This window comes from Hibiscus syriacus, unplaced genomic scaffold, assembly GCF_006381635.1.
Source record: "Hibiscus syriacus cultivar Baekdansim isolate YM2019G1 unplaced genomic scaffold, ASM638163v2 tig00110044_pilon, whole genome shotgun sequence".
Classification (NCBI taxonomy): Eukaryota; Viridiplantae; Streptophyta; class Magnoliopsida; order Malvales; family Malvaceae; genus Hibiscus; species Hibiscus syriacus.
Genome location: NW_024062574.1, coordinates 2,101,891 through 2,121,938, shown reverse-complemented (window position 1 = coordinate 2,121,938; position 20,048 = coordinate 2,101,891). Strand labels below are relative to the sequence as shown.

The 20,048-nt window shown below is 36.7% G+C and overlaps 3 protein-coding genes and 3 pseudogenes across 3 annotated transcripts; 4 read left to right on the top strand and 2 right to left on the bottom strand.

Annotated features, from left to right (window-relative positions):
- Positions 1 to 2,178: 2,178 nt before the first annotated feature.
- Positions 2,179 to 4,110, top strand: LOC120213585. Its single transcript, XM_039211689.1, has 2 exons — positions 2,179 to 2,783; positions 2,898 to 4,110. The coding sequence occupies exon 2, from the start codon at positions 2,912 to 2,914 to the stop codon at positions 3,377 to 3,379; it is 468 nt and encodes a 155-aa protein (XP_039067620.1). The 5' UTR covers positions 2,179 to 2,783; positions 2,898 to 2,911; the 3' UTR covers positions 3,380 to 4,110.
- On the top strand, positions 2,268 to 2,603 carry LOC120213664. Its single transcript, XM_039211738.1, has one exon. It carries the CDS (start codon positions 2,268 to 2,270, stop codon positions 2,601 to 2,603), a length of 336 nt encoding a protein of 111 aa, XP_039067669.1.
- Positions 4,111 to 5,370: 1,260 nt separating the features above from the next.
- On the bottom strand, positions 5,371 to 7,779 carry LOC120213663 (annotated as a pseudogene).
- A 130-nt stretch (positions 7,780 to 7,909) lies between these two features.
- Positions 7,910 to 8,837, top strand: LOC120213662 (annotated as a pseudogene).
- Positions 8,838 to 10,896: 2,059 nt separating this feature from the next.
- Positions 10,897 to 12,254, top strand: LOC120213686 (putative protein phosphatase 2C-like protein 44). The gene is made up of 4 exons (XM_039211750.1): positions 10,897 to 11,395; positions 11,476 to 11,734; positions 11,828 to 11,961; positions 12,062 to 12,254. Exons 1-4 carry the CDS (start codon positions 11,087 to 11,089, stop codon positions 12,197 to 12,199), a joined length of 840 nt encoding a protein of 279 aa, XP_039067681.1. The 5' UTR covers positions 10,897 to 11,086; the 3' UTR covers positions 12,200 to 12,254.
- A 1,317-nt stretch (positions 12,255 to 13,571) lies between these two features.
- LOC120213661 lies at positions 13,572 to 19,339 on the bottom strand (annotated as a pseudogene).
- Positions 19,340 to 20,048: the final 709 nt, after the last annotated feature.

Sequence of the window (20,048 nt, the reverse complement as noted above, 5' to 3'; positions counted from 1 at the left end):
TATGGCTCGCATTCTTAGATGTTTAAAGGTTATGGGTGTTACATAAACTATTATTTTTGTTCCATTTTATTACCTAAATCATACCTAACATTTAGTCTAGGTTTCATTTTAGTACCTCGCATTAAAAACTTAACGGAAATATTGTATGTGACATTTTTATGAGTAAATTACATCATTCATCACTCAACATAATTCATCATTCAATTTAACTACTCAATTTTTAAATTACTTATATTTTAATCATTATAATTTATTTTATTAATAATTTTTTGTGACATGACATGACATTTATTATTATTATTTTTAATGTATAAGTAAAATAAAAAATTAAATTTGAAAGTTGGAGTGATTAAATTATGAGTAATTTAAAAGTTAAGTAATTAAATTAAAAATATTTTAAACTTCAGTGACCAAAATAGGAACGAGAAGATAATTGAATGATGAATGATGTAATTTACCCATAATAGTGTCAATACAACAATACCATTAAGTTTTTAACCGCGAGTTACCAAACGAAACAAAAAGTAAATGTTTAGTATGATTTAAAAAAAATAGATATCAAAACGGAACAAAAATAATAGTTTAGATATTAAACGTGTAGTTTAACCTTATTTAATATATTGATCATATATAAAAGGCTTATATCACAAATAAGTACTTAAAGTATACTCTATTTTTCATTTAAGTACCTAAAGTATTTTTTGGTCAAAATAAATATCTAAAGTTATATTTTTAGTCAAAATAGGTGCCTAAAGTATATTACGTCAAGATAGATACCTAAACTATTCAAACCTTTTCATCTAAGTTCTAAAAAGGTTTACATGTGGCATTAATTAAATAATACTTTAGGTACTTGGATGAGAAAAATAGAATACTTTATATGCCTATTTTGACAAAAAAAATATAACTTTGAGTATTTATTTTGGCTAAAAATACTGTAAATACTTAAATAAAAAATATGATATACTTTAGGTACTTATTTGTTATATAAGCCTATATCAAATTCTGACATCCAATGGATGAATAAATAACCCAAAAGGGCAAAGAGCGTAGAAATTCCACAAAGAATTTCTTTTGGTGCAAAATTTCCACATTAATTAATACTATTAGTATCAATTTAATTACTTGACATAACTAATGCATGTATTTCATTATCCACCGCCTTACTATGTTGATCAAAATTTATAAATTTTACGGTTAAGGGTTACTTTTGTCTCTGTAGTAGATTCAATTTATCATTTTCGTCCTTATCGTATTTTTGTATTAATTTAGTCCTTAAAATTATTTAATTGCATCATTCTATATTCTACCTATAACTCAAAACCCTAAATTATAAATCCTAAGATTTAAGATTATTTTATAACTTTTAATAGTCGAGGGGCTCAACAAAGTAACATTTATAATTAAAAGACTATTTTATAATTTTTAATAATTGAAAGATATAATAAAGCATTATTTTATAGTCGAATAACTATTTATGTACTTTATCCTAAATTAATACCCATACACTTGATTAACCCCAAGTTAAGTAACCCCATTGTGGAAAAAATGAAATCAAGGGGCAGAATAGTAACTTCATCGACCTAATTTGAAATTTCATTAGAAGACATGAAAAGGGGAAAGAAAACTACGTTAAACCGACAAAGGAAATTTCTGTCATTTTGTAAACAACTAATGGCATTTCCGTCATTTCGAAAAAGCCAAATGTTAGTTTAAGAAAACCCAATCAGATATTGTTCTTATTTCGATTTACTAATTTGCTTTTCTCTTGTTTTCCCCTTTCCTTTCATCCACCCTGTTTTCGCTGCATTTTTTTTTATCACTTTGACCTTCGTAACTCCACCGTCCGCCGGCGGATTCGCCGCTTTTCATCCGTCCGTACACTCCGATTAAGAAAAAACTCTCTGGGATCCTTGGCGCCCCTTATTTTCATATCCAAAATCTGTCCCTTTTTTCAATTTCTGGTTTTATTGATTATCTATTTTTAGTTAAAATTATGGGTTTTGTTTAAAAATGTATGTTTTCCTGATTTTTTAGTTTTCTTTTCCGCTTTTCTTTTTAAGTGGGCATTTTGGTCTTTTATGACTACTCTTGGGGTATTGAGTCATTTCACGTATTTTGTAGGTTTTATCTCATTGATAAAAACGATTTTACAGTTCTACCCAAAGTTGGAAGTAGAATAAAAAATAAATTTCCGATTTGACGTTTTAACCCCTTACTTAACGATGATTTAACGGGATTAACCCTCTTCCTTACGTGGCCTGAAAATGAGTCATCACCAGCGTAGAATTTCGACACCTGGAATCTCGAGGAAGCGAAAAGAGAGAGAACCCTTTTATTCATTTAAACCGTCTATTCCGGTTCAATCATCGGTTTATTCCGGTCCAAAGCTCCCCTCCTCTCCCGATTGTTCAAACCAGCTTTTAGCTGGCTACATGGCACATGAGTTTTTGACCAAGGGAACCCTTTTGGGTCAGCAATTCGACCCGGCTCGATCGGAGGCTGTCCGGTGCCTGGACCGAGAGAACCCGTCCAGCAGGAAGCCAGACCGAAGGATCTTAAGAAAGAGAGCCGAAGTTATGCTGACGTGGCGAGAATTCTGAAGGACGATGGGACTCACATCACTGGAATCGTTAACCCTACTCAGCTGACAAGGTGGATCAAGATGTGAGCTTTGGATGGTGACGTGGAGATACGTGATTGGCTGAAAGAACCACATCAGCTGTGTCCTCGTGCGTTTGATTATCCCTCAAGTGAGGGTTTTTTTGCATGTTAATTTGTGGGTAAATTGCGCTTTTCATCCCTCAACTTTGGCTTTATATTTCTCTATGTTTTGAAAGATTTTGCATGAACTTAGAATTTATGTGTAGCTGATATAAAAGCTTTGCCATTGGCAGGCCCGACCCAATACATGTGTCAGATAGCCCAGGACATGGTTGAGGGACATCAGTTTTCAGCTTCTATTGACGATTCTAAAGTTTTGAAGAGAGGTTTGTCTGGTTATGAGAATCCAACTAAACCTCCACATGTGGCATCAACTGAGATCAAGCAGAATAGTGGGCCTCATATTAGACCTGTGAATACGTCAAAGAACGTGAATGTTGCTAGTGGGGTTGTGATGCACAGCACTGGTTCAGATTCCACCGAAAATAGTGAAGATCAAAGTAGCAAGTCTTCTACCACAGCCAGTATGCCACAAGTCCTGCCTACAGTTCTGGGGTATGTGCACAGGAGAAACCATATGAAGAATTTTAGCGGGAAGAATGTGTGTAATTCAAGTCCAAGAGTTCAACAGGGAAAGAATTTTGTTGAAATCAGTAAGAAGCCAAGAGCTGAAAGTGTCAAAATCAAGAAGGAAGGCTCTCCATCCAGCGTTTGATCTGACTCAAGAAGCTCCAACTTTGACTCTATGCCAAGTACATTTGCAGTGACAAGTAACGGAAAGCAAAGTGGAAACTCCTTGAATCTTGATGGGAAAAATGTTGATGAAGCTCATGAAGGTGAAGACCAGATCAACGAGGAAGTACAAACTGCTTATAGGAAAGAAAATTCAGGTGAAATTGAAGAACTTTCACCGTATGATTTAGCCCCTGATTTGTCTCGGGAGGCTAAGGAAGAAAAAAGTGAGAATCACCGACTTTCACCAAATCATGACCCATTAGGCAACTCTATTCTTTCTCTCCAATCTGTCCAGGAAGCTCTTGAAAGTGGTGGGTGTGTTATCCTTATACTAAAATTGATAAGCCTTTTTCGTGGTTTACTAATGTCTGATGTTCATTGCTCTGCAATTCCTGCTTGGTGGTCATACCACTTAATTTGCTCATATTTCAGTTAGCTTATTAATTTGAAAACCCTCAGAAATATTTCCCCAAGTATTTACTTAAAGCAGTTGATTACTTCTCCCTTTGTTTCAGCATTGGACTAAGATTGAAAATAGTTGTTCTACAAAAGGTCACATGAGGCCAATTTTGAAAATTGCTATACCATTCAGACTACTTAGTCTCACCGACTGTTAAAGCTACTCCAAATAGCAGAAGTGTACTTAGGCTATATACCGTTAGGTTGGTGAATCATGCATTGATAATTGACTTCAATAGTAATCATCTGGTAATGTCCTGATATCACCAAGAAAAAAATCACCCGGAAAGGGATTTTTGTTGATGAATAATCTTCGAGTTAATTCACGGGAGAATGACAGCAAATAATTTTGCTGGTTTTTGGTCAATGTTAACTCAGGGATGGGGTTGTGAAAAGTGGACAGCAAAAAATTATTTATGTTGTCTATTATACGGTACAAGTATAGGGCATAGAATTATTATCTCGCCCAGGGCATTAAAACTCATTGGACCGGCCCTGACCATTGGATATAATGAATACCATTATACAATATGAATAGGGTGCATCATAGCTAGGGATGGATATTTATCCAAATTTGACTAGAAAAAAATGAGTTTTATTCGGGTCAGAATTTTTAAGAATGAGGTCAGGTTTGAATTTATTGTAAAAAAGATATAATTCGACTCAAGAATAATAATATAATTGATCTTTGTCTATATATTAGAGATAATTGTTATAACATTCATCTATCTATATATTTTTTCCAATTAAATTCTTATTTTACCAAATAAAAATGAAATTTTATATAATTGTGTCAGATCAAATGTGAGTTTTTAACTTAAAAATTGGATTCAGTTTCGATTAGACGACTAAATTCTTATTTAACCAAATAAAAATGAATTTTATATAATTGTATCGGATTAAATGTGAGATTTTAACTTAAAAATTGGATCCAGTTTCGCATTAGGTGAAATTTCTCTAAACTCAAGTCCAGTCAAATGACATGTGAAGAATATTATACTGTGGTTAAATGTGAGTTTTTAGGTGTAATTATTGTTCACTGTATCAAATAGGACTGTAAATGAGTGGGTTAAATTTGAGTGAGTCAAATGACAGATGAAGAATATTATACTCGTTTCAAGTCTGTTTATAAAGGGTTTCTGTTTCTTGACCAACAAGAAAACACTGTCGCAATCGAAGTACTGAACCTTCGAAACCTTGGAGCCATCAAGAGTTTCACGACTGAATGTGAGGTTTTAAGAAATGTTCGACATCGAAATCTTGTCTCGCTGATAACGTGCTGCTCAAGCATAAACTTCCAAGGCAACGATTTTCTAGTTTTGAATTCAGGGAAAATGGAAGTTTAGAGAGTTGATCCTATTTTGTTAACTGAAGACATTTGATGATGTATCCATACTATGTAATCGTGTCGTTGCAGAATACATATTCGATTGAAAAATATTCGTTCGATACATAACAGTTTCATATCACAAAAATCGTGATGTGACTCTAAAAATCGCTATAATACGATTATTATTTCGTATTGCCGCCGCAATTTAATACTATGATTCCCTCTGAGATGCAATAAGCAGTGCTCATGACAGTGATCATAGGATTAAAACCAACGGCGCTTGGTAAAACACTCGCATCACAAACGAACAATCCTTGAGCTTCCCAACTCTCTCCGTTTTCATCGACCGCACCATCTTTTTCATTAACGCCCATCCTACAACTCCCCATCTGGTGAGCACTGCAGTGCACGGTCCAGTTTTCGACATACGACAACGGTCCGCCATCTGCCGAGACAGTGTCCAAAAACTCGCCCAACTCATCATCTTTCACCCCTTTGCATCTCATTCTTTGTCCATCACTTCGATAAGTCCCGACCTCAACAGCCCCGGCCGCTACTAAAACCCTCAATGCTCGTCTCAGCCCGGCTCGAATGTTTTCTCGATCCAACTTTTCGAACTTGTACGATATCCGTCCATCGGTTTCAACTTTTCCGGTCCCTCGGTCCCTTATTATCGTTAGCATGGTAGCAGTTCTTGGAAATCTTAGCATCCTCTGTTTGATGTCGAGACCGGACACCCAAGGACATACAGAAATGAACTGTCCTGGTCCCATTAGTGGAGTTTCGATAATGGCTTGCAATTTGTTATCGGATCCCAATACTTGATGAACCGATGTTATGACCCCACCTTCGGTGGATTTACCTTCGAGGTCTGAAATCGAATCCGGGAAGTAACCCCAAGCCAATGTAACTGGGTGGAGATGAAGGTTCTGACCGATGTTCGGATTCTTAAGCCCGCCTGAATACATCAAAAGAGGTGTGTTAAGTGCCCCACAGGCTGAGATTGTCACATTGGCTTCTATTTGCAGTTTCTTCTTGATGTTTTGGTTTGAAGATTGTGCAATAACACCCAAACACTTGAGTTTCCTCGTACTTGTTCTTGTCTTGTTCGGTTCCAACATCAATTTCTCTGCTTTACAGGCTGTTAAAATGACCGCGCCATTGTTAACTGCATCAACCAGCCATGTTTTATCGGTCCCTTTCTTGTCTCCTCTTCTGCAACCGTACCCACAAGATCCACAGTAATGGCCTTCTGAAGAATTTCGAGGCACTTTTTCGACTTCGAGTCCGAGATTTCGACACCCTTTACGAAGAACTTGATTCTGCAAACTTTCCAATTTACAATCCTCCGTGACACCGAGTCTCTTAAAAACAATATCCATAGCTGACTGATACTCCCTGCTCTTGAAAACCGAGAGTTTACACTCCTCGGCCCATTCTCGAAGTAATGGTTCCGGCGTCCGTATACAAGCCGACCAATTAACAGCCGAGCCACCGCCAACGTAGAGCCTGCGAGAATCATTATCTGTCCATCCACACTCGGAAAGTTTGCGCCTAGTTCATATAGGTTCTCCAACGAAGGACCTTCGAATGGGGAATAATCCACCGGACCATAGTACTCTCCTTTCTCTAACACGATCACCTTCATCCCCGAACTTGCCAATGTGGCCGCCGCGACACCGCCTCCACATCCGGAACCGACTACTACTGCATCACATTTGATCTTGACGACGTTTTTCCGTTGATCTTCGGTGACTTGAAGGCCTTTCTTTGTTAAAGAATTGCAAAGATCAGTGACGTCTTTTGCAAGCAATGTCTCAACTATTCCTTTTTTAAGAGGTTTCTCATTTGGAACATCCTCAACCTTGTCTATGTTGTACCCTATTGCTTCCCACAATGGATTTTCACCATTCTTGTCGACCTGAAACATCAAATTATAACTCGTAATCGTATTCAAATATGCATTATAACTCGTATTCATATTTGAATATGCATTAATAATTACCCTAACGAAGACATGGTAAAGGATGATCAGTTTGAGGAAGACGAAAGCACTCCTGATCGGAGTAAAGATCCGATGCTTAAGCCAAGATTGTATAACTTGCTCTCTTTTCGCCACTGGAATACTCGAAAATCGGTTAATGTAAGGCCATTTCCCGCCCAAACAATGCCTTCCACAGAGCAACAACGTCCCGATTCCGCTCGACAACAACAGCAACACGATTCTCACCAGTGTCAAACATTCCAGGGATGCTCTTTTCCATATTGCCTCGGCTGCCTAATAAACCGGAAATGAATAAGTTTAATTCGGTTAATTCGATAGAAGCTCGAACTCGAACACGATCTGAACCGACTCGATGACCCGAATCATGTGATAAAATGAAATAACTGAGTTTTACCTCATTCGGAATCGGTGATTCGGAGGCCGAAGCTTCCATGAAAGACCAAACAGCTTTGCTCGACGGTGTCTGGTTTTCTTCATGACAACAAGTCGGCGACAGAGGAGGGAACAGGGTTTCAGCCACGGCTGCCAGTGTGTTTAGCTCCGATGAAAAGAGCCCGTGGTCGTATTTCCTGTCCGATCCTTCCATTTTCCTCTCCTTTTTTTGGTTCCCACAAACACTGATTGATCATTTCCTCTGTTTCGAGTCCCTTTTTATATAGGAAAAAGTGGAGCCTTTAATCCATTCCATAACTAACTTCCGACTTTACACACAGAGCATGGACGTGGTTGAGGTCAAACCCTCTAACTTTTTCAACTTTTTAATTAGGCCCCTCTGATTTTTTCCAATAGGGGCTCTTATTCTTCCTAGTGTACGAGTATTTGCTAAATTATTGTTAGTCAAAGTGCAACCAATAAAAAAGGGGTAAATTACACCCGCAATCACTTAAGTAAAGGAAGATTATAATCTGATCATTAATTTTTTGGGTAAAGTAGGTCCCCTGATTTTAAGGTACTACTTTATTAAGTCACTCGACTATTAAAAGTTACAGAATTGTCCTCCGACCATAGAGTGTTGCTTTGTTGAGTCCCTCGACTATTAAAAATTACAAAATGTTCATCTGACTATTCACTATGTTCCGAACCCATCATTTTAAGTTAAAAAATAGTGTGTTGCTATTATCTTGGTGTGGCAGGCACTTGTTGATGCCCCAGTTATGTTCAGAGGCCAAATGAACTTCAAGAGGCTTACATTGACCGATATCACAGTCGACATCCCCCTGTTCCGAAGAAAAATACATTGATCGAAGCTGTGGAGAAGGCTGGTAAGGACAATGATTTTTACTGTCATCATGTTGTTTCTCAAAAGTACAATTTTCTTGCGAAATTGTTTCCATTCGACTGCGGACAGATGTTAAGAACAAGTGGGAGAATAGCTCAAGGGGCAGGAAACTGATTGTCCAGAAGAGAAGGGCATCTCTCAATGACTTCGATCGGTTCAAGCTTATGCTAGCTAAGATCAAGGTCAGTTCATCTTATAACATGTTTACCGGATTTATGCACGGTTGTTCTTATCGAAATCCAAAATTCTTCCTTGAAACCTTGATCTGAGCTAACTGGCTGTAATGTATTTTGCAGAGGGCCGGAGTCGTCAGGCAAGAGCCCGATACCGAACCGAATCATGGGGTTCCGCTAGTTTTGTCATGAACATTTTGTAGTGAGTTTATTTGCCAGATATCGCTCGTCAAATGTGGTGCTTGCAATGTTTCTTCGTCAAACTCCTGTTATTTATATTGGATGCATGAGACACTATCTGTAATACTTGTCAAATGTTAAAGGGTTTAAATAGCTTTATGTCCCTGAACTTTCCAACTTTTCTTATATTAGTCCTTTAAAGTTCTTTTCACATTAGTTCTTGAACTTGGATTTTGTCATTTTGATGATGTAGTAATTGATATTGTATCGAGTCATCAATGGGACTAAAAATGAGCAAAGTTGATCAGTTCAAGGACTAATGTGGAAGAAGAAATCTTGAATCAAAATAGAGAAGTTATTATGAGTTTGTTTCTTCCAATACTTAAATTGGACGGAAAGTATTTGGGTTATTCAATTATAGAAAAGGTTTAATACACAAATTGGTCCATAAATTTGGGAAGTTTGGTCAAATTGGCCCTTAAACTTGGAACTTCTATCAAATGAATGCAAAACAATAGCATGCAAAGCTGAATTTATCCGACTTGTGATCTCAATTATCTTCTAGAATTGGTTGCACACACTACACCTACTTCTCTTGGACCTCGTAACCACTGTTTATTTCAGCGGTTGAAGTGTTCTTTACTTGTCGATTCTTTTCAGGGTAAATTATACCATTTCACACTAAACTTTACATTTTCTCCTATTTCACTCACTATACTTTAAATTTTTTAATCTACTCACTGAACTTTTGAATCACTTTGGATTATTTTATTATTGTTGTATGATGTGGAATTTATTATTATTATTCAATATAAAAATAATTTAAAATAAATAATAAAATAATATTCTATTATTGTTAAATTTAAAAAGACTTAAAATAATTACCGCCCACCATCGACCATTGTCAACCTTCGAAATAATAATAAAATTACTTTATATTAAAAAATAATAAATGATATCACATCATACACAAATAATAAAATAATTTAAAGTGGTCAAAATAAGAGCAATTTAAAAGTTCAGTGAGTAAATTAGAAAAATTGAAAGTATAATAAATAAAATAAGAGAAAGTAAAATCCAGTGAAAATGATGAATTTTACTATTTTTTAAAAATATTTGGAGTTATTCAAAATTAATTTAAAATTATTGAGACGATACTCTCAATCTAATTTATTTTATTTATAAACGTCGAGATTTAAATCATTAATTTTATTTATATTGATTAATACATGACATAGACAGATGTTGCATTCTTTTTCATGCAGCTTTGAATCAAGATATGTACAAGCTAAAAGTAGGAACAAATATGTCTAATTAATTCCAATATATTGTTTACCTAGCTCACCAGAACTGATATTTAAGGCTCTATGAGCCATGTCGGTCCAATTTTCATATACCTATCCCATAAATTTTCTATGGGTAAACTACACCAGATACTATTCGAAATTTTAGTCGTTATATTATCTATGTTATTGAACTTTTAATTTTATCAATTAAAACATCAAATTTTGATTTTCGTTTCAATTATAGCATTGGTGAGGTGTCTATGTCGACAGTCGTCAGCCATGTCATTGTACCATTAACGAGATTCGGTGGAATAATCGAAACGAAAATAAAAGTTTAGTGTTATGATTGATAAAATTGAAAAATTTTAAGTTATCGATCTTGAATAAAATTTAAATTTAAATAAATCTGATAATGTTAAACTGATTTAAGATGACCAATCAGTAGAATTCAGTTTTTCTTTTTAAATTTTCTCGGGAAAAATCAATAGAATGAGAAAAAAATGGCAGTTAGAGGAGTAAACTTGCTGAGCAGATACAATCAGAACCAATAAATTTTCCCATTTAAAAACATTAATAACTTAAATTTCAAAACTTAAATATATTTTGTTCAAACAGATTCAGATTTTCTATTAACTTCAAACATATCAGCAATTTGTATTTATTTGCCAACAAGAAAATGGAAACAAAATTGTTTTTAACTTTCTTGTATATAATGATCTTCAGAAACACTCCCCATCACAAAGTTGAAGGATTTTGAAATATGGGACTAAAAGATATCCGCTTTAAGCTCAAGGTAAGCAAAATCCAACGCCATTTTCATTTATTTTTTTGGTCAGAGGTGACTTTCTTCATAAATTTAACGTATGAAGAACGAAATGAATCGCTTTGAAGATCGAAACCCAGATTTTCTTTTCCGTGTTTGACTTCGTATAAAGCTTAGTTCTCATTAAACGTATCTGGGAATTTTTTTTTCTTATGTTTTCTGGATTTTTTTGGATGATGGAGCAGGCGTTTAAGCTGAGACGATTTCGTGGAAGCAAGAAAAGAGAGAACAGGGTTAAAAAGAAGCCTTCATGGATGATTCCGGTCTCTCATGGCTACCATGTTGTTGAAAATAAGTCACTGAGAGGCAGCTCCGATGAACGGGAACTTGATTCCGTCGTGGTTCAGAGAGAGCAAATCGATGAGCTCGAGTTATGGTTCTTCGGAGTTTTTGATGCGAGGATTGGCGATGGAGTTACCAAGTTTATGCAGTCTCATTTCTTTGATAAGAAGCCTAAACAAGTAAACAATGAATCATATATATATATACGTGTACGTGCAAGTGTAGAATGAGATTTTAATGTCGAAAACTTCTGTTGCAGTCTCGAATCAACAGGAAGACGAAGGAGACGATGAAGAAAGTGTATCTTGGAGCGAGAGCAAAGGCGAGAGAGGCGCAGAAGGACGACGAGACAATTCGAGCAGGGTCGGCGTCTGTGATGGTCATCAATGGAGAAAAGCTTGTGATGGCCAACCTTGGCGGCTATAGAGCCGTTGTATGTAGAGACGGTGTGGCTCATCAGCTGAGCAGCAAGCATCATGGTGGAGCCAGCAGACATTGGACTCGTAGGCTGTTTCCAGGTATCGAAACCCGAGTTTAAATCATTCAGATTTTCGATTCTCGAAATGTAACACTATCTGATACCGTTTCATGGGTCACATTTGTGCCTAAAGTTCGTATATTAGTATGCGATTCGAGCGATGCAGAGGCTATAAGGCCCCCCAAGAGCTCAGAACTCGCCGTTGGGGCCGAAAAGATCGATGCCGACACCGAGTTCATCATCATAGCTAGCACCGGAATCTGGGAGGTATGTCGGAATAAAACCATCTGTCATCGTGTTCCGATGCATTTTCCAACACCATCTGTATCACGTTCTGATCATGATGTGCATTGTTGGTGATTCTCAGGTGATGAAAAACCAAGAAGCTGTGAATCTCATCAGGCATTTGGAAGATCCACAGGAAGCAGCAGAGTGCCTGACGAAGGAGGCTTTAACGAGGATGAGCAAGAGCGATATCTCATGTGTCATCATTCGATTCGATTAGTAGTTTTGTGTTTTCATCTGTATCAGTGAATCTGAATCTGCAAATCAAACCCTTTTCTTCCCCATTTCGTGTTCATCACTTGACCTTTCTCAAGGTAATAAAAGGGACCTTCCATTTCATTTTACGGAAAACTATCACAAATGGGTTTCATTTTTTATTTTTAGTATTTTGACCCCAACATTTCATTTTAGGTTAAAAAGGATCCTAACATTTGATAAAATAATCACTTTGCCACTTATTCTTTTGTTCTGGGATGTTTCAACCCGCAACATTTCATTTTAGGTTAAAAAAGATCCTATTTTAGAGTATTAATCGTGTTAACTAATGATTTTTATCTACAGAATGAGCTTTTTGCCTTAAAATAAAAAGTTGAGAGACAAAATGCTTCAAAAAATAAAATAGGAGGCAAAATGACCATTTTAATAAACATTGAGAGTTATTTTTAGCGTTATACCTATTGAGTTTTGTAATTTTTTATCATTTTTTAACTTATTTTTAGTTATTAAAATCCAACGTTCTTCGACGTCTTTCATGATAACTCTAGATATCGATAATTTTGTCCCATCAATTTATATCACTTCACTGATTTTTTTTTCAAAACTCTTGAAATTAAACATAAAAAATCATCATTTTTTTAGGTATAAGACTCGTGTTTGAAGGGTTGAGGTGTTATGGAACCTTTAGATGATTTTTTTTTATCAATTTTGAATATATTTTATGAAAAAATAATCTAATATAAAAAGATAATTTATGCATTCAGTGTCTAAACTATTAATTTTGATATGTTTTAATACTTAAATTTTTAACTTTTTTATTCAAAATCATATCTAAAGTTTAATTTTTGTTTCATTTTAATACCCTCATTCAAAATTTAACGTTAAGTTTTGAAAAAAAATTAAAAGTTTAAGTATTAAAATAAATCAAAATTGATAGTTTAAGTACTAAACATGGTAAATTTTTAACGACAGAGTACTAAAATAATATGAAAACTAAATGATAAGTATAGTTTTGAAAAACTTGAAAGTTTAGTATTAAAACGACCAAAACTAATAATTTAGATACTAAATACATAATCTACCCTAAAAAAACAAATTGATACCTAAATTAAAGTTCAATGATTAATTAAAAAAATTGTAAAATTTAATGACAAAATCAATATACAAATTAGAGTTGATAGAAAATAAATTACCACATCATCAGACCCTGGTTACATTGAATCCAATACCAAAGATTAATAGGGTTGAAATTGAAGTACTTTAAAATTCAATGGTAAAAGCAATAAAGAACCGAAAATTCGGTGATATTTGGGGTAGTTTACTCATTTTATAAAAAGGTTGCGGCCTAATGGAAGAACCAAGCTAAACCCCATGTGATTTCTCATTCACAGTAAACAATGGCAGAATTCATGAACACATAAGAAAGAAAACATAAATCGGGACGAAAAGTCGGCTCGAAACCAATTAGGTTTAAGACCATTAACCAATGAAAGTGGCTGCAGAAAGAATTTTTTCTTACAAACATATCCATGGAAAAGAAATAACAAAAGTTTATGGCTTCACCTTCATCCTCCAGCCATATACTTCTTTTCACTGGTCTTGCTTCGGAACGATGACAACAATGAAAACGAGCGAGAGCTGTATGATTATATATGTAAAGTCATTCAGATTCTCCACCTTCAATGATGTAAAATGAAATGGAGTCGAAGGCGAAGAAGGGCAATGAGCAGCGGATACTTACATTTTTTTGGTGTATTACCGGCTGTCGGGGTCTCGTCCTGGGAGATCAGATTCTTCAACATATGAACTGATAAAAATCAGAAAACTAGTCAGCTTCGGAACCGAATGCAATCGAATTTTTAAATGCATCGAATATCGATCAAAGTTCACAAGGGATGGAACACAAGGCAATTACCTTCACTGGATGAGGCAGCATTTGGAACCAACTCTTCAGCCTCACTGCTCAAGTCGATACTATGTTCGCTTCTAGCTGAGTTATGATTCTTTTTTCCGAACTTCAACAGCCGTCGGAATCCTTTTGATGAGTCCTTTACCTGAGGCACATCCAACACCTCAGGAATCTTTTCTAGTTTCAAGTTATTAGTGTCAGCTACAAGAGCTCTAACATTCTGAGTTTGTTGTTGCAGCTGGCATGCTAGCTGGAGGTGCTCTGACATACTCGGAAATTTCGGTACATGGATCATCCACAGAAGAAACCCGAGCTAAAGGGGCTTGATACTTTTTTCCGGTAACACTTGCACTAGTAAATTTCAACAATTCCTTCTCCGTGTCACTTATATTTGCCTTCTGAGCCTGCAAATATGTACAGCGTATTTAGAGACACGTGAACAAGAAATGATAATTAGAAGTTGGAACTGTAAAATTTGAGGCTAGTCTTTCTTATAAATCCTACCTCATAAGCTCTTTGTTTTTGTTGTATCTGTTCTTTATCGAGTGCTTGAGGATTCAATGAAGAAACTGGTGCATGAACGGCAGCAGAATCCGACACCATCTCAGTCTCCCTCCTGATTTTAAAGATGCCATCATTTCCCTTCTTAACTACCGTAGTTCCTTTGGATGAGTTTACTGCAGGAACGGATTCAAGCATCACAACAGTTTTCTCAACCACTGTACTGTCGTCCCCATCAGCATGAAGTGAAACTTCTTCCTTGTTCCTACTTGGTTCAGTAACACGGTGGTCGAAGAAATACTTCCAGTCACCTTCTGAGTCATTTCATTTCCTCCCAATTTGCTGCTGGTAACATCAGGGGCTTTAGTTGTTTTAATTTTGAGCTCGGGAAGGGACGCAATCATACTTTTACCATGGTTCACAATTGCTGATATTTTTTTGCTTTCAGGCACACCAGATACTTTTGTACTCTTCGATGGCTAGGAGTGCCGCGACTTCACTGAATAAACAAGTGGGCTGCTAATTGTTTTCGGTTCTGATAATCTCCTAATCCTTGCCATAGATGCCTTTGTATCAGGAGTTACACCGCCATTGTCTTTCTTCGGTACAGGCAATGATGAAACTGACTGGCTTAACCTATTTCCGCGGCGGTGTTCAGTTTGCTCGGTTTAGAAGCTTTGTGAGAACCAGCTGATCCCACAGAAGCAGGCTTGATGGATCTTTGTAGTGGCGACGACGGTCCAGGCTCACCATCAGTAAACTTTGATGCCTTATGAGAGCTCGGAGATGGCAAATGTTTAGAGCTTTGTGCGGCTACTGACGACTGAGCCGGAATAGAACCACCTCTAGCAGCAATTCTCTTTTGTCTCTCCATCTTCAATGCTTCAAGTCGTTTAATTTCAGCATCTTCCTGAAAATGTGTTAATGAATTACTAATAACATGGCCTAGTTGTAAAGAGAGGCGAGGTTGAACTATAAGCACTCGAAGAATTCAATGCACCAAAAGCAGAATACCTTCTCCTTCTTTAGCTTCTGAAGATCAGCTTTATAGGTTCTTAGCCTCTCGGCCCGGACTTTTGCTTCATCCAAAGGACTTGGTTTCGAAGGTTTTCCTCTCCTTATTGGCCCTACAGCTTTCTTTTTATCAGAAGGATCAGCAATAAGTTTCGATTTTCGATCCTTTTCCGACTTTTTAGACCCTTGCGTTCCCTCTTTATTTTTCTTACTCAGTGAAGTACCATCTTCAACATGAGCCTGCATTTCATAATCCAAGGCCGGATCATACCTGATTGACCCCATTTCGGCTCATCGCTCAGGCATCAAAGTCAAATCATCGAGTTCATAATTGACCTGGCTTCCAATCCCACTAGGTATATTTTCTGCTTTCTGAAGTGACAATGAGAAATCAGAATCCATATGGATAGCACTGCGGTCATCGGTTCCGAGTTGAGTGACTGAAGTGGACCTGAATGGAATTATGTAGGAATCATAATTTATATTATTCGATGATCTTCTTTCCGAACCGTTGGATGAACGTTCAAACCGGTTAAAAGTCTGTAGATCTGATGGAGAATTTGTAAAATCTGACAGATTCTGTTGTCTTTCTACGATGAATCCATCGTTTATGTTTCTTCGATAAACCCTCCTGCCATCCATTTCACCATCAATGAAAATTCTGCCATCGTCAACAGCATGACCACCTCTTCCAATAGTCGAAGACTGATCATTCGATCCTCTAGGCATGCGAGAGCCACTTGCACTAATTTCATGCATGTCAGTTGCATTCCCTTCTTCGAACTGACCCATTTCTCGCCCCCTGAAAACTAAAGGATCTTCACTTCCACGCACTCGATTCGGTCTTCTCTTTCCTTGAAACATTTCTCGGTCAGTTCTACATTCTTCTTCTTCGGCATCCTTAAGTAAATAAGTTTGAAATGCTTGCCAGTGTCCACCATCCGTATCCTTCCCGTTAGCTGCTTCTTCCCTATCATATGCATCAACAGACTTTGTTCGACTTCCATTCACCTTCGAGGATCTCCGAGAGTTCTTATGCTCAGTATCTCCATCCTCCACCTCCTCTTCAGAGCCAGAATGCGACTGCGAATCACTGCCTGAAGAGTTCTCCCTCTTTGAAGTGATATAATTGACGTATGACCACCGTTCCCGACTTTCTTTTACTTGACCTACTACTCTTCTTTCTCGATTTTGGACTTGGTGAATTTCCGTTCTCCAACTCCTCATTAACTTAGATTTTGATCTCTCAATCTCCCAGGTATCTGATCCACTATGGCTTTCCCTGCTATCCATTGAATGCCGTTTCTGTATTCTTTTACCAAAATTGTGTCTTGGATCCTCCATTGATGGATAAGGTTGCTGAAAGAAGGGACTACCTCTAGGGTAATTTGGGTAGTAAGGCATCCCTTGCATAGGATATCCTTGAAAGGGAGGCATACCACCAGGTGGAGAATGGATAGGCCAGGGAGGAAACATCGGGTGCGGATACTGAGCTTGATAATATTATTGACGAGCAGGGGTTTGTTGATCCATTGGTGGTCTGGCCATATCAGAATTTTATTTATTTCAGTTCATACTTTAGGTGAAAGTAGCAAACATGAATAAAACATTTGTCAAGCACAAAAATGAGGTGTTCAAAGAAAATGGATGAATGCCATAAATCGAGATTCCCGGGATCAAAACCAACCAAATCGTGTGGGAGGAAAATCGGACAGGGAAACTTGCCACCTTTTAAGTTACCAAACATAACCTAAGCTACTTAGACTTAGCTCAAAAACACATACCTGTACTTGACTCAACACCAGATTTTCCGTTGTTCTTGGAAAACACGGCGCCGGTTGCATTCATGGCAGGGAAATCGGATCAACTAGACATTGCTTCAGCTGCTTCAATCTCAAGCCACTGGCCAGTTTCATGCTTTCTTTTCCATAATTCATTAAATTTTATACAAGCATCCCTGCAATGAAAAGAGTAATCAAGAGACCATTCACAGCTGCACAAATTTCTCTTCCAATATGTATCATAAATGGAAAACTGTCGTCTTAAACTTGGGTAATTTTCAACTAAGAGAAAACATCTGATTAATATATGACATGTAACCACCGATAAGATTATATGGTTGCATAGAACTAAATTGATTATTTGAAAATTCCACATACCTGAAACGAGAGGCTCCAAAAGTTTCAGCAAATGAAATCAAAGGCGTCACGTCACGTGATCGATGTCGAAACCGGCAGCTACAGCACGTGCAAAGGCCATACTTTGCAGTTTCTGCTGCACTGTCTTCCTTGTCTCCAGGACTTTCAAAAGTTGAGCTCTAGTGAAAGGTCGAAACACCATGTTATGTATGGCCTTAAGATTATTCAAACAAGTTAAACATATACAAAGAGATGATAATTCAACATTATGTTCTTCGTTGTTACTCAAAACTGTTGATAATATTCGATTCAATATCCTCAATTACATATTGTCCATTCAGTCACCCTACGACATACTTAGAATTTCCCTCCACAGAAGACGAGTTCGCTTCAGGATGCAGTGCACTAGGGTGCAAGGAAGAAAACAAGATTTAATCAAATTTATTACAAGATCAAATAATGCCGAGGATTATTTAGCGTATAATAACCGAGAAAAGGACAATGGCTTTCTCGTCATTGGAATGTGGTGTACCCCTGCTGCCTGTCGAAAGCCATCAGGTACAATGCAAGAACAGAAAAAATTAAAACATGAACCCAAAAAAAAAATCAGAACTAATGCTGAAAGGTTTGAACAAACATATGACTTCTTGGTCCATAAGTTCATCCTTAATTTATACTAAAAACGCACCAATCCAGTTAGACGGGAGACCATTGGTAAATAAGTTGCTAATAGTACCTTCCGTGCCGGCGCTTTCCGCACGCTTTACTTGATGTTCTTCTACCTGTGGAAAGAAGAAAGAACATGTACAATTAATCTCTATGTTACACATATAATAAAACTCCCAAAAATATTACTTACAGCACTCAATCCTCTAACGCCATTGCTTTGAATTGCAATAGCCCTTCAACCTGCAAAATTTCGGATTCGACGGTATACACTCGTTCTAAGATATCGGGAGTACTCACGAACCGAACAAACCTGTAAATGCCATATAGAGAAATCACCATCCCATGTAAATTTCAAGGGGAAGGAAAAGATTAACCGGATAGTCATTTTCGACAATTTCGACAACAAGATCGATAAGCATTATAGGCTCGATCATCACACACTAGAATGAGGGAAAAGACTCATCAAATTCAAAAATCTCAGTAAGAATGAGTACCAAATAAAGATTATATGAACCTTTCCACTGTCCCTTTTATGAATCAAGATGCATCAATGGTGGGGTCTGGTTGAAGGATGATTGAATAACCCCCTTTGGTCATCTGCTCTTGTGCAGCCTTCAAATGGGCAAGGAATGGATTAAGCAAACCAGGAGCCATCTTCTCAGTCTTCCCATTTGCAGTTATCACCAAATCACACCTGGTGAAAGTGAAAGCACGGCATAATGATTAGCACTCTGATGCTAAACACTATGAAGCTAAAGATTAGCAGCAACAAAAACAGATAAAACCCTGACCTGGTTCGAGTTGGTGTGAGCTGGAACACCACTGAGTCAAGTCGAGTTGAATACTTCATTGTTTAAAAAAAGATCTTTGAAGGTGAAAAAGCAAATCTTTCATGGAGATTCCAAAAAAGGAACAGATTTTGACATTTGGGTTGTGAAGATTGCTCACTCTAGTCAACCAAAACAGGGTTCGCAGTGCCTCGAGGAAAAGGAAAGTTCTGAGAGAAACAATGGGGTTTCTTGACAGAGAAAATGTGTTCTTTTTAGAGAGAGAGAGAGGATCCAAAGACTTTGCTTTGTCATAGACGATTGGTCGGGGATGATATGGTTTTGCTGGAGGTAGAAGAAAATGGAAATGTACAGGGGTAAATGGGAATACCAAACAAAGTTGACTGCGAATATTTGAAACTGGTGAAGCATAAGAGACGAACATTACATCGGTTGATGATATGATTAGCTTTGAGATTTACAAAAATATCTTTTATGTCTTGTTGTGTTCGTATTAGTACAAATGTGTATAATATTAAGGGCAAACTACGCGTTTAGTAATTAAATTATAAGTTTTTGTCTATTTAAGTATCTAAACTTTAATTTTTTAAAATCATATATAGAATTTAGTTTTTATTTCATTTTAATACTCCGTTTAAAATTTAACGTTAAATTTTAAAAAAATTTGAAAGTTTAGGTACTAAAACGTCCAAAACTGATTGTTTAGGTATAAATATGTTAAGTTTTAAAATGAAACAAATAGTTTTGGTTCTAAATATGTAGTTTACCCTAATATTAATATATTTTTTAATTTCTTCTTTTAATTTATTGTTTTCATGACCACTACAATATTAA